The sequence below is a fragment of the Berghia stephanieae genome, chromosome 4 (assembly GCF_034508935.2).
Source record: "Berghia stephanieae isolate SIO BIC M18660-M18661 chromosome 4, UCSD_Bste_1.3, whole genome shotgun sequence".
Classification (NCBI taxonomy): domain Eukaryota; kingdom Metazoa; phylum Mollusca; class Gastropoda; order Nudibranchia; family Aeolidiidae; genus Berghia; species Berghia stephanieae.
In genome coordinates, this window is record NC_088363.1 from 2,151,312 (window position 1) to 2,165,181 (window position 13,870).

General features: G+C 38.2%; 1 protein-coding gene across 1 annotated transcript in view; it reads right to left on the reverse strand.

Annotated features, from left to right (window-relative positions):
• LOC144969895 (agrin-like) overlaps positions 1-13,870 on the reverse strand; it is a 340,199-nt gene that overhangs the window by 74,548 nt on the left and 251,781 nt on the right. The window contains exon 4 of the mRNA XM_078908949.1: positions 5,692-5,928. Coding sequence (XP_078765075.1) covers positions 5,692-5,928 — 237 coding nt within the window. The remainder of the gene's footprint in view (positions 1-5,691; positions 5,929-13,870) is intronic.

Sequence of the window (13,870 nt, forward strand, 5' to 3'; positions counted from 1 at the left end):
ATGCATGTGATCTTGTGAAATGACACTCGCCTTTGGATCGGACGGTACTGGATTCGAGTCCCGCTCTGAGTGGCGCATAATTGAGTCCTTGGAAAAGGCTCTTTACTCGCATTCTCTCACCTTGTTCACTGTTAAAATGAGTACCTCGCTGTTTACAGCGTCGTCTCTGTCGGGAAACAATTGCAATATCGCTTAACAGTCATGTCTCGTCTAACATGTTTTTATGTTGGCCAAAGACCCTTATAAAGTGATTTGAGCACCTTTATTGAATATAGCGGTATATATAGCGCAAGTAAATTTTTCTCTCTTTCTCTTTCTCTCTCTCTCTCTCTCTCTCTCTCTCTCTCCTCTCTCTCTCTCCTCTCTCTCTCTCTCTCTCTCTCTCTCTCTCTCTCTCCTATAGCTATTGCTACATATGATGGGAATATCTTGGACGGTTATTGATGCTATGAGTTTAGGTAAAATGCTCACAACATCCACCAGTCGGAAATAACGTACCGTCATACAAAACTACGAGTAACCTTGAACGTTAAAAGTCTGATTGATATAATTTAGTGAGAACTAATTACCAAATGACTGCCTTAATACAATAACAAAGAGTGGAATGATGTCAATTTCGTTCCTTCAATAGTCTCATTGATATAATTTAGTGAGAAGTAATCACTATTGTGCGCAAGACGAAAGATAGAATAACAGACAGTAACTGGGATCGTCGCCTCACTATTAATTAAAATTTATTTCTAATTTCACCAATTTTTGGAGTAAACACACAGTTCTTAGTATCAAACCTATTGTAAATTTGACGCTGATCACGAATCCGACGTGAAAACAGCGAAAATCCGAAAAAAAATTGTCCACTTTTTTATACTGCCACGCCCCCGATCGCCGATCGCCTAAAAAAAAATATCTCCCCGTATGTGGGCAAAAACCATCTGCGATAAACGCAGGGATCGGGTCACAGCGATAGGTCATCCGTCCCGCTACCAGCGGATGTCGGCGTCTATGGGGGGCTTTAAACACCCTGATTACCGGTCAGACGTGCTACCATTACACGACAGAGGTAATCTTTGTGGTGTAATGATATCACGTCTTGAATGGGGAATCGAACCTTAAACATCCTGATTACCGACCAGACAGGAGTTGCCCTTTGTGTTGTAATGATAACACGTCTCGACTGGGGTTCAAACCACAGACCTCCTGATTACCAGTCATACGTACTACACGTCTGATTAGTAAACAGGGGCTCTGAGGTTCGATCCCAAGCACAGAAAGACTGATTTTGTTGTTATTGGGATTCTCGTATTTATCTTTCTAGCTTTGTCTGACACTGTTTCATACACACTTTTTCAGATCGTCATCTGAAATCAAAAGCTACAATTGTGATTGTGATCATTTTACATGAATTCATACCTGAACTGACAAGAGTTAGAGAATGCTCTGGGAAGACATGTTGGATTTTGACAACGCCCCGATAAATAGAAATGTATAGGGAATGAGATTAGCGAAGAGTAGCGTCCCTTGACTGGACGTCACCCATAGTATGTGACGTCACCGGCGGAAAAGTTATTAGAGAGAGAACGTCATGTTGGTTGTGCGCCGTTGACGTCACAGACTATAGGTGACGTCCAATCAAGGGACGCTACTCTTCCGCTAATCTCATTCCCTATAAACAATAGAAACAAAGGAAACGCCACCATTATAATTTAAGGTCATGCCATACACGGATACATCTCACACCCCCCCCCCCCCCCCCCCCCCCCCCCCACCTTACTTTCCCAAATTACCCCCCCCCCCCAATAAAAAAAAAATTAAAAAAAAATAAAATAAAAATTAAAATAAACCAACAAAAAAAAAAAACAACTCGCCAAACAATCAAACAACAAACTGCATACTCTAACCCCCCCCCCCCCCCACCCCCTCCCCCCAATAAAGACAACGAAAACTACTTATGTAGTGCAATATCCACTAAACGTGGTCAAGCAAAGCGCTTTCCAATGGGTTGGTCGGTTATCAGCCAACTGTAACGTCTAACGTCTGGAACGAGACCTGACCTGGGCTGCATCAGCCCCCCCCCCCCCCCCCCCCCTTACAAAGACAACAACACAATTATCAATTAACGACTGATTTTACACCTATGCACGTGGTGCGAGACTGTGAGTAAAGAAAGAGCCTTATTCAAGGACTCAGCTAGATACACACTGCTCATAGCGCCGGACTCGAACCCAGAACCTTCCGATCCGAAGGCGGGTGTCATCACTAGAAGAAAAAAAAATAATAAGGCCTGACATTTCTCTATCTCTTTCATGGTATGTCATGACAAGGACGCGCAGTAAGATAAAAACAAATTACAAAAAACAAAAAACAAACAAACAATAAAAAAAAACAACCCAAGAATGACCTTTAACCTTTTCACTACATTGCAATGTTTCAGCCATTTAGGCAAGGTTAAATAAATTGTAATGTAAAACAACACACTGTCTTATCAGGCCATTTCAACCTTGTCATACAATGGATGGGTGTCAACCGTTTCTCACGCACGTTGTTGATATAATATACATTTCGCACTGCATGACCAGGCTCTCAGTAACTGTTAACTGTTACTGTTACATTTTTGGGGGTTAATATATTATGGGTGTGTAGATGTATATGTAATATACTGATGGAAGGAGAGAAATAGATAGATGGGTAGATAGATAGATAGATAGATAGATAGATAGATAGATAGATAGATAGATAGATAGATAGATAGATAGATAGATAGATAGATAGATAGGTAGATAGATAGATAGATTTATTTAGCTAGCCAGATGGATAGATAGCCAGATAGATGAATGGAGAGGGGAGAGGAAAAGAAAGAAAGAGAGAGAGAGAGAGAGAGAAGAGAGAGAGAGAAAGAGAGAGAGAGAGAGAGAGAGAGAGAGAGAGAGAGAGAGAGAGAGAGAGAGAGAGAGAGATAAATCGATAAACAGATTTTAGTTTCTTTGTGTGTATGCTTGTGTGTGTGTGTGTGTGTTTATTTGTGTGTATGTGTGTTTGCATGTAAGAGTGTGAATGTGCCTGTGTATAAGAGAGCCAGGATAATTCAATGTAAGAGAACCATGTCATTAATATTAAGACATTTTAAGAAAATTAGAGACACAAAAAGGGACAATGATAATGTCTTGCTTTGAGAAAACACCTATTTCCAAATATGGGCAGAAAACTCGTCCTTCAAATATCGATCGATTTAAACTCTAAAACCCGGGACATTATCAAAGACCTCGCGAGGTCCCAGGTTTGCGAATTTTTGACAAGAGGAGGGTCATTTAAATCGATCGATATTTGAAGGTCGAGTTTTCTGGGCAAAATATTTCAAATGTCTTTTTATTTTTTTTAAAGTACGAAAATGTAAAAAGGGTGTAGGAATACGAAATCCATTCTCATGAAGATCATCTAACAATAATAATATTAGAAATAAAATTGGATCGAATTTTGAAAGAAATAGACAAAGAATGCAAATCAATAAATGAACAAATAAAAAAATAAATATTTAAGATTGAAATGATATAAGGAATGATGAATCATTCAGTTCTCCCTTGTTGTTCTATCTGTAAAATCAAATGGAGAAGTGGAATCAGGGGGATTGAATCAAATGGAAAAAAGGGGAGATAACCAATATAAATAAAAATATATAACGGGCTTGGGAGTTCAAGATTATTCTGTAGAAATGAAACTGAAAATAAAAATGTTTTTATAGAGATGGAAAATAATATTGATTTCTGTATCTGATTGACCTGAAAATGAAAAAAAAAACAACAAATTTTGAAAACTATACAAAGCACTCGAACAAAAAAAAAAACAACAACCAAGAATCAATTTAAGATATCTAAATGGCATTATAAATATTGTGCGTGCTGTGACTCTCTAACATAACATAAACATAAATAAAAGAGGGGAAAAAGGAAGAAAGAAGGTATCACGTGATTTCATCTCAACCAGGACATGTCAACTTTCAATATGGATCGACCAGGACATGTCAACTTTCAATATGGATCGACCAGGACATGTCAACTTTCAATATGGATCGACCAGGACATGTCAACTTTCAATATGGATCGACCAGGACATGTCAACTTTCAATATGGATCGACCAGGACATGTCAACTTTCAATATGGATGGACCAGGACATGTCAACTTTCAATATGGATGGACCAGGACATGTCAACTTTCAATATGGATCGACCAGGACATGTCAACTTTCAATATGGATAGACCAGGACATGTCAACTTTCAATATGGATGGACCAGGACGTGTCAACTTTCAATATGGATGGACCAGGACATGTCAACTTTCAATATGGATGGACCAGGACATGTCAACTTTCAATATGGATCGACCAGGACATGTAAACTTTCAATATGGATTGACTAGGACATGTCAACTTTCAATATGGATGGACCAGGACATGTCAACTTTCAATATGGATCGACCAGGACATGTCAACTTTCAATATGGATCGACCAGGACATGTCAACTTTCAACATGGATCGACCAGGACATGTCAACTTTCAATATGGATCGACCAGGACATGTCAACTTTCAACATGGATCGACCTGGACATGTCAACTTTCAATATGGATCGACCAGGACATGTCAACTTTCAACATGGATCGACCAGGACATGTCAACTTTCAATATGGATCGACCAGGACATGTCAACTTTCAACATGGATCGACCAGGACATGTCAACTTTCAATATGGATCGACCAGGACATGTCAACTTTCAATATGGATGGACCAGGACATGTCAACTTTCAATATGGATGGACCAGGACATGTCAACTTTCAATATGGATCAGGTTAAATGACATTCAACACGGCCAAAACTTCTTGGAAGCGTCAGACGTGAAACTTTTGGACAGGTTGAAGGTCATTTTGATCGATTGGCATCTGAAGTCAACGTGTTCTATGGAAAAGGAAAAACAAAGTATTTTGTCAAAGTATAGTATCTAGCCTAACTCACTCAATCCTAGAGACTTTTGCTGTTTTTCAAAATTGGAAAAAAATGTATTAAAAATGAATGCATATATATAGTTTTATTCAACTATTATTAACATGTAAACACTAAAAACATCAGCTTTGATACGACGCCTATAATTTGTCTCAGAAAAATGTAATAAATAGGCATGGGGATAAAAGTAACTCAGGTAAACTACAGATATAGTCGGTGTTGGGGTTAAATGAGTTAAGACGCCCCCCTCTGAAAAAACAAAACATGTAGACCAGAAAACTCGACCTTCAAATATCGATCGATTAAAATGACTCCCAAACTTGTGATTTCGTGAAGTCCCAGGTTTGAGCGTTTTTTTGGGGGGGGGGGGCGGATATGAAAGTCTTTTTAATCGATCAATATTTGAAGGACGAGTTTTCTGGCCAAAATTTTTAAGTGTTGTTTAAAATTTTCTTCTTCAGAATACGATGGATAGAGAATGTGAAAAAGATTCTTGAAGATTTCTGAAAATTAACAGATTTAGCAAGGGTTGTTTTTGAGTTGTTTTTTTTTGGAGTCACTTTATCAATCTGTGACGTGAATATTTTTAGACAAACAACAAAATATATATTTTGGCAGAAAATTCCCTTTTTTCCAAGACATAACAGAGTATTTGGATTATAATTAGATAATATTAGTGGTTATCAACAACACATACCGCATTTCCCGTAATATTTGACTCGGATGTCCTTGAGTTGGAAACAGGCGGCACTCCTGAGTTCACACATGTTCTTGTAATCCTTCCCGTCGTTCCCACAGACGGGCTTGCTGCCAACGTTGTCCCCGTACGAGGCACAATCTCGAGGACACTGGCACCGAGCCGTCTTACCGTCCATAGAGGGCATGCACTCGGCACCGAACTGGCACACTTTGCCTTCACAGGGATCCTTGACGCCTGCGGGGAATTTGTAACAGGCGGTTGCAGGGTGGATGGATGTGTTCATGAGGAGAAGGAGGAGAAAGAGAAGGAATTTGGCCATTTTGTTCAGATAAAGATAAGAATGGTCGGGTTTAAAGATAGACTGAGTTAAATTTGGTTTGGAATAAGACAAGAATATGGAAGTAAGACTGAGTTTGGAATGTGTTAAGGGGAATAACTGTGATTTGTATAAATAACTAAGTGTGTAGTTTTGACATCCTCCAACAGATGTCAGTAACTCTTTGTTATGTTTGGACGGTGGGATGGAGGTTTTGGGTTGGGGTGGTGGAAGGGTTTGGGGTTCAAGTCCAGGGATCGGGACATTGTTCTGTGATTTTGTTGGTAAAGACGACAGCCTCGAGAACGAGGGCGACGAAGACGTGGACAATTTAGAAGTCAAAGGCATCCATGATGACGTCCCAGACATTCTGACATCACAGGTTGACCCAAACCCCTTGTCATGGTCAGGGGTCAAGGTCACCGTATTATTGTTGTCCGAGGCATCACGGGACATTTTGTCTTGGTGTTGTAATGCTTTTAGTCTCTTAAAAACCTTGAATAATCAATAGACACAACAGAAGGTCATGATTCTGCTTTTTTCTGATATTGATACGCCATTTTTAAAGATTGATTATAATAGTCACTTTTCTAACTTTTCTATATCATGTCAATTTTTAATATGTTCATTGTTTAGCTTAGTGTTTTTATTTTTATTTCATCACACACATTATATAGTCCATTGTTTGGTTCAATTCTTTTCAGCTCAAATTATCATACCCTGAATCAAATAGACAAAAAACGAATGATCGAATTAATTAATTAATTCATCATCCAAGAAAATCCACTGAACTCATCAAAGCAACAGAATGACACAGTAAATATCACGCATATCATTGAAGATCTGAACAAGTGTGTATGAAAGGTGCCAGACAAAGCAAGAAAGAAAAATACAAGAATAAAAACACATCCCAAATAAAGCAGTCTACCTCGACTGGGTATTGAACCTCAGACCTTCTGAATACCGGTCAGACGTGATACAGGTAGCACGTCACCCCGTTAATCAGAAGGTCTGAGGTTCAATCCCCCCAGTCGAGGTCTGCTGATTTTTTTGGGTGGATTTTTTCTTGTATTTTTCTTTCTTGCTTTGTCTGGCACCTTTCATACACACTTGTTCAGATCTTTATCTTACACCGGTGCCTGCTCCTTAATTTCTTAATCGCATATCATTAGCACAGTTAATTCAAATTTGGAAACTAGAAACACTCTACGAAAATATACGCTGAGCATGGTTTACAATAGGATTCGAACTTGCGATCATTGGATCATTACGCAAATTATTAATTTAACAACAGCACTAATCTACCGTTCTCTGGAAAAACACGTATCAAAAGTTTTGGCCAGAAAACTCGTCCTTCAATTATCGATCGATTAAAATGGCTCTCATCTTGGCAAAAACTCTCAAACCTGGGACATAGAGAAGTCTTCCTTGAAATTGTTTTGCCCAAAAATTGGTCATTTTAATCATCGGTATTTGAAGGACGAGAATTTCGGCTAAAAATTTATATTACACACACACACACACACACACACACACACACACACAAACACCCACCAAAAGACAGAGAGAGAGATCGAGAGAGAATGAGAGAGAGAGGGGCAGAGAGAGAGAGAGAGAGAGAGCAGAGAGAGAGAGAGAGAGAGAGAGAGAGAGAGAGAGAGAGAGAGAGAGAAGAGTCAAATACCACATACACACAAACCGCACCCATGTACACATTCACAAACACAAACACACGCATACCCCCCCCGCACACACACACACACACACACACACACACACACACACATAAGAAAAGTAAATAATAATCTATTAGATATAATGATGTAGATAGGCTACGTATTAGCTATTCCTCCCCATTATGATATTGTTGTGACATCGTGTAAAGTCAGACGGATATCAAAATATAAAATATTCATCTCACCCGAGACTACACCATACACCAGGGACACATTACTTTCTCATCAGCTGTAGTAGGTTTTTATCTTTGCTTCAATGATACTTGCATCTATATAATTCCTCTACAGACAACAACAACAGTAGCAGCAGTAACGGCAACAACAACAGCAACAACAACAACAACAAACACAACAGAAATGTCCAAACGCAATGGATGAAGTTGGACAAAAATGAAAAGCACAGCTTAAAAAAAGAATAAAATACCAAATACAGAACGTTTCGGTAACAAAACCTTTCTTCAGCCTACAACAAAACTTAAGTCTAGACAGAAGGAAAAAAAAAAAACACCCGAGAAAAAAAAAACAGAAAAAATAAAACAAACAAAAAAATAACAAAAGTAAAAACGACAAATAAATAAAGAACAAATAGAGAGAAGCCCCCCACCCTTCCCCCCCCCCCCCCAAAAAAAAAAAAAAAAAAAAAAAAAAAAGAAAAAGAAAAAAAGAAAGAAGCAAAAATAAAAATAAAATAATACAACAAACCAAACAACAACCAAATAATAACAAGACAAAAAATCAAACTATGTGTTTAGTGAGAGTAGGTGAGAGCTCCCCCCCCCCCCCCCCACCAAAGCCCAATGACGGGAAGGCACAAACCATGAATACCCACCCACCCGGGCCATTCCAATCCCATGGAATCGAATCCATCAAACACCAGAAATGGAATCGGATTGACGATTATCATGACACAACAACGTTCGGTACCGTTCCCAGCTAGACGATTCTCATTCCAATCAAATCTCCCACGGTAAAGGTAAATTTTGTTTGTCAACTCAAACCCATTTCATTCCTCCAGTTCCCCCTGGTCGATGCCCGGCTCGATTAATTTGAAACTAAAAAACAAAGGCCAAAACAGAACAATCGCAAAAGCACACGTCTGGGAATACTTGAGTTACAATCACTGTGAAACTTGATTTCAACATTTTAAGTATCTTACAAAAATTAAAAACAAAAAGAAAAGGTCAATGCGTTACAAACAGCGTTTCGGGTTAAGACATTCCGGGAGGGACAGGACAAAACCAAGTAATCTCATTCCAAGACAAAGACAGAAAGCATGTTGGAAAACAGGTATAGGGGGATAGAAGACACGGTATATACCTCCCTGCCCACTATGGGAGGTCAGGAACCACACCCAGTTTCATTATTTAAAAAAATTATATTAATGTATGTTTTTTTACAAAGTATGCCAGCCGCCGGAACTGTAAAACAATAAAATGAAGATACAATTAAAATTCGACTGAGATGAGCAGAGAGCCCAAGGCGAGAGAGTACAAGTGGAACTGAAGGGCCAGATGGTGAGCAGAAGATTGGCATCAATTTTATATCACTCCGCCCTCTGATGACCTCGTTAAATTTCAATTATTCAACTTGTTGTATTTGTGATTGTAGGTATATATGTTTGTCTGTGTTTTTTTTTTTTACAGTTATGCCAGTGGCTGGCATTGTAAAACAATAAAATGGAAATAAGTTACAATTAAAACCAGACTGACATGAGCAAAGACCTGAAGGCGAGAGAGTATAAGTAGAATTGAAGGGCAAGATGGTAGCAGGGAGATTGGTATCAATTTTGTATCACTCCGCCCTCTGAAGACCTCGTTAAATTTCAATTATTCAACTTGTCACGTCCGAGTTCGGGGAAAGAGTGAGGAAAACAAGGTGTTTAAAAAAATCAATTAGTTTCTATTCATGCAAATTTACAGTTAAGTCGTTGTTTTTGTGTGAAGGGTGTTTGTGTATGTGTGTGTGTGTGTGTGTGTGTTTATGTATGTATGTGTGTATCTGTGTTTACGTGGGTGTGTTATTTGTGAGTGTATGTGTTTATTTGTTTGAGTCGAAAGAAAGATAGACAGATGGCTGGATGTATGGATACGGAGATACATATATTATTGGATAGATAGAATTGTATATATATATATATATATGGATAGAAAGGCAGACAGAGAGATAGATAGATAGATAGATAAATATATAATTAAATATATAGAGAAAGATAGGGAGAGATGGGGGGGGGAACGAAGAGAGAGAGAGAGAGAGAGAGAGAGAGAGAGAGAGAGAGAGAGAGAGAGAGTAAAACACAAGCTGTATTGTAATCTTTACCTCTATCTATCATCTCTATAACATCACGACCCCACTGACGTTTTAAGTGGCATCTGTCGAGTGTAAGATTGACTGACTTAAAGATTTCGGGACTTTCACACTACTTTTTCTTTATATAAATGAGGTCTTAAAACAAATTCCCAAAAATCAATGTGGCTTGAAAATGGCGGCCTTTTCCGGCAAAGGGCGATAATCCATCATGGTGCCACCGGCGCAGTCCTATAACGATCCAGAGTTACAGGGGTTAATTCTTTTGTATTCCTTGGAAAAATGTGGAAAAAAACCCCTGATTACATAAAGCAGTGCTGATGGTGACAAAAAGTGAAAAAATGAGGAAATGTTTGAACGATTGCCTTTTAAAGTCTCATATATATTTTCTGCACAAACCTCCATTTTTAGATCAATTGAGATGATAAAATATCATTGATACTCTGACCAATTTCTGGAGAGTGTAAAATTGCACCTATTTGTCTCACCACACATCAAGTCTCTCCCTGCCAGTATATTTGATTGGGGGGGGGGGGGGGGATTTTTTTTTTAAAAGGAGGAAACTCCTCTTCTGACTCCAAAATCGCAGATTTCCGCGGATCCGAGGAAAACCATCAGCGCTAATAAAGGCGTTGAACTGTCTCACTTGGCCGTAATGAATTCATTATCAGCAATGATTAGAAATGCTGCATTGAAATGATAGTAAATGATCATCGTCGATAACCCTTTAAACACCCCCCCCCCCTCCCAAATTCAGAATTTCATGAGCATTCCTCAGCTACTAAAACGTATTGAAAATGAAAGTTGATGCTGGACGACAGCATTTAAAGGATTTTGAAGTGTTATATTTAAACATTGTGAGAGTAAATTGTTGATATTTAAAGTTAACAAAAGCGACTATAATTTTTATCACTTAAAAATTACGAATTTTTAAAGTTTCAAGTAGGCGGGTCTGTGTTATATACCGTTTTGAGTCGATGGGTGATATATGACATCAAATCAATTGGTATATCACGTGCCAATGTAATGACCTGGTCACGACAGGGTCAGAGGTCATAGTGTAGGGTAATATGGAAATCGTACAGGTCTCAAGAGAATATTCTTGGTATAACTAAGGTGTTCCATGTGGCCTGGAAAATGACTTGTAGCGGAATTATATCGATGACTCATGATAAGAAGTACTCATGTCCATTCTTTGTCAGAGAGAACGACTTGAAGCGAAAATGTGTATACCATCGGCTCGAACCAGTAATATGTTTGTTTGATTTAAGGGTTTACGGCGATTGCAACACATTTACATCATATCAGCTCCAGTAAAAGGAAGAAAATGGGATCGTAAAAACATTCTAGATGTACAATTAAAAGGACTTGAGGAAAAAGTAAGACGAATGGGAATTATTCAAATCAGGAACAGATGTAGATGCTAAGAGCAAACAATCAGTGTGCTTAGTTTGAAATAACCAAAATGTCTCAAGATCTAAGAGGTCATACCCTCAAATGTTTACAAATCATATCTTAAACATAACAGTATATAACAGAGATGATTTACAAGGAAAAAATATCATCTCCCAAACCAAAACTATAACTATACATTCGACTGTTTACCTCCCACCCACGGACTCCGGTCAGTGTCAGGACAAAACTAATCAATCTCATTCCAAGACAAAGACAGAGAGCAATAGGAAAACAGATTCAGGGGATAGAAGAGACAGCAAGTACCTCCCTGCCCACTATGGGAGAACTTCGAGGGCTAATCGAAAACAAAATTAGGAGCACAACAACAACTTGCGTCCCTTTGTCTTCCAGAAAAATGAGTGAGTGCAGCGGGCACTAAATATTGAAATGAAGTGCTTAGAAAAGTGCTAAAAGACAAAAAAAAAAGAGGATAAAAACCGTTTGCAATGATTGGGATCGAACTAGGGACCAAACTGAAAAGGCACCCTCCGTCTGGCTGGTAGTAGGATGCCCTGCAATCAACTCTATCTACTTCAACTCCCCCCCCCCCCCCAAAAAAAAAAAAAAACAAAACAAAACAAAACAAACAAACAAAAAATAAACAAAAAACAACAACAACAAAAAAAACAAAAAAAAACAAAACAAACAACAACAACAAAAAAAAAAAAAAAACAAAAAACCAAAAACAAACAAACAAACCAACAAAACAACAACAAACCCCAAAAAACCAAGTGATTTCAGACATTATGTCTATGTGGATTATTATGTGAAAAAAGTGTCTATGATCTGAAACAGTACCTCACAAAGCAGAGAGAAAATACAAGGGAGAAAAAAAAGCATCCTATACAGAACTTGCCCTAGTTTGAACCCACTGTTCTGGAGTTGTTGATGGCGTTGCGTGGGTGCGGCTATGTGGCCTAGTGGTATGACACTCGCTTTCGGAATCGGAAGGTCCTAGCTTCGAGCCTTGTTCGGCGCATAGTTGAGTCCTTTTAGAAGGCTCTTTACTCAAATTCTCTCACCGCACTCAGGTGTAAATGAGTACCTAGCCGGTAACAGCGTTGTCTCTGTCTGAAAAAAATTGTAATATCGCCTAACAGCCGTCGTCATGTCCCGTGTTTCTACATGTGAAGTGTCGCTGTTGGCCAGGGACCACTTGTAAAGCGCTTTGAGCACGTTTAGTGGATATTGCACTGTATAAAAGCTCATTTTTAAAGTGTCAAGTTGGATGGTGCCGAGTTCCATTCCCACCAGTGCCAAAGTGTGTTTAATCCCCCGTTGTCTTCTGGCACTTCTTCTCCACTCACTACACCGTGTCTTGCACTAATCCAATTCTGGAACCTTCCAACCCTTTTCCTACCATACAATTATCGTGGCCTCCAGACTACCATAAAACAAAAGTCGTAATACAGTCGTAAGAACCAAACTTAAAAAAAAATATTCTGGCCAGAAAACTCGTCCTTCAAATATAATAACGATCGATTAAAATGACCCTCGTCTTGGCAAAAAACTTTCAAACCTGGGACTTCATTAAAAGACTCCCCTGTCCCATGTTTGGGAGTTTTTGACATTTTATTCGATCAATATTTGAAGGACGAGTTTTCTGGCCAAAATTGTTTAAATACGTGTTTTTTTCAGACATCATTGACTTCCGCTGCCCGTGGAGTTTTCTAGTCCGTCATTACGACAGAAGGATTCACACCCTTTTGCCACCCGTCACAGATTTATACTACAAGATGTACATCGAATATTTCTTTCTCCTTTGAACACCGCTGTCATTTGGCGTAATAATAATAATAATAATAATAATAATAATAATAATAATAATAATAATAATAATAATAATAATAATAATAATAATGATGATAATAATAATGATAATAATAATAATAATAATAATAATAATAATAATAATAATAATAATAATAATAATAATAATAATAATAATAATAATAATAATAATAATAATAATAATAATAACACACCGAGCTCCTCAAAGCGTATCCGTTACAAGAGAGGAAAAGAAGCAATTTATCACAATGACACAACGTTAGCACCACAATACTACCACGACTTAAAGAAAAATTTACGAGCTTCAGTTTTACACAGAATAAAAAAAATAAAGACGCTTCGTTGAATATCTTGTTGTGTAAATCTATTCCAGCCCGTCTTCAACCCTGGCCATTGGAAATGGAAGACCGGATAGAAGGGAGACAACTCTAGACTAACACGCATCGATCGGAAAACGTCTATTTTTAACCAGTTAACTTCCGTAGTCTTGAAGGAAAAAAAAACCAAACTCGTATTGAAAAATTTGGCCAGAAAACTCGTCCTTCAATTATCGATCGATTTAAATGACCCTCAT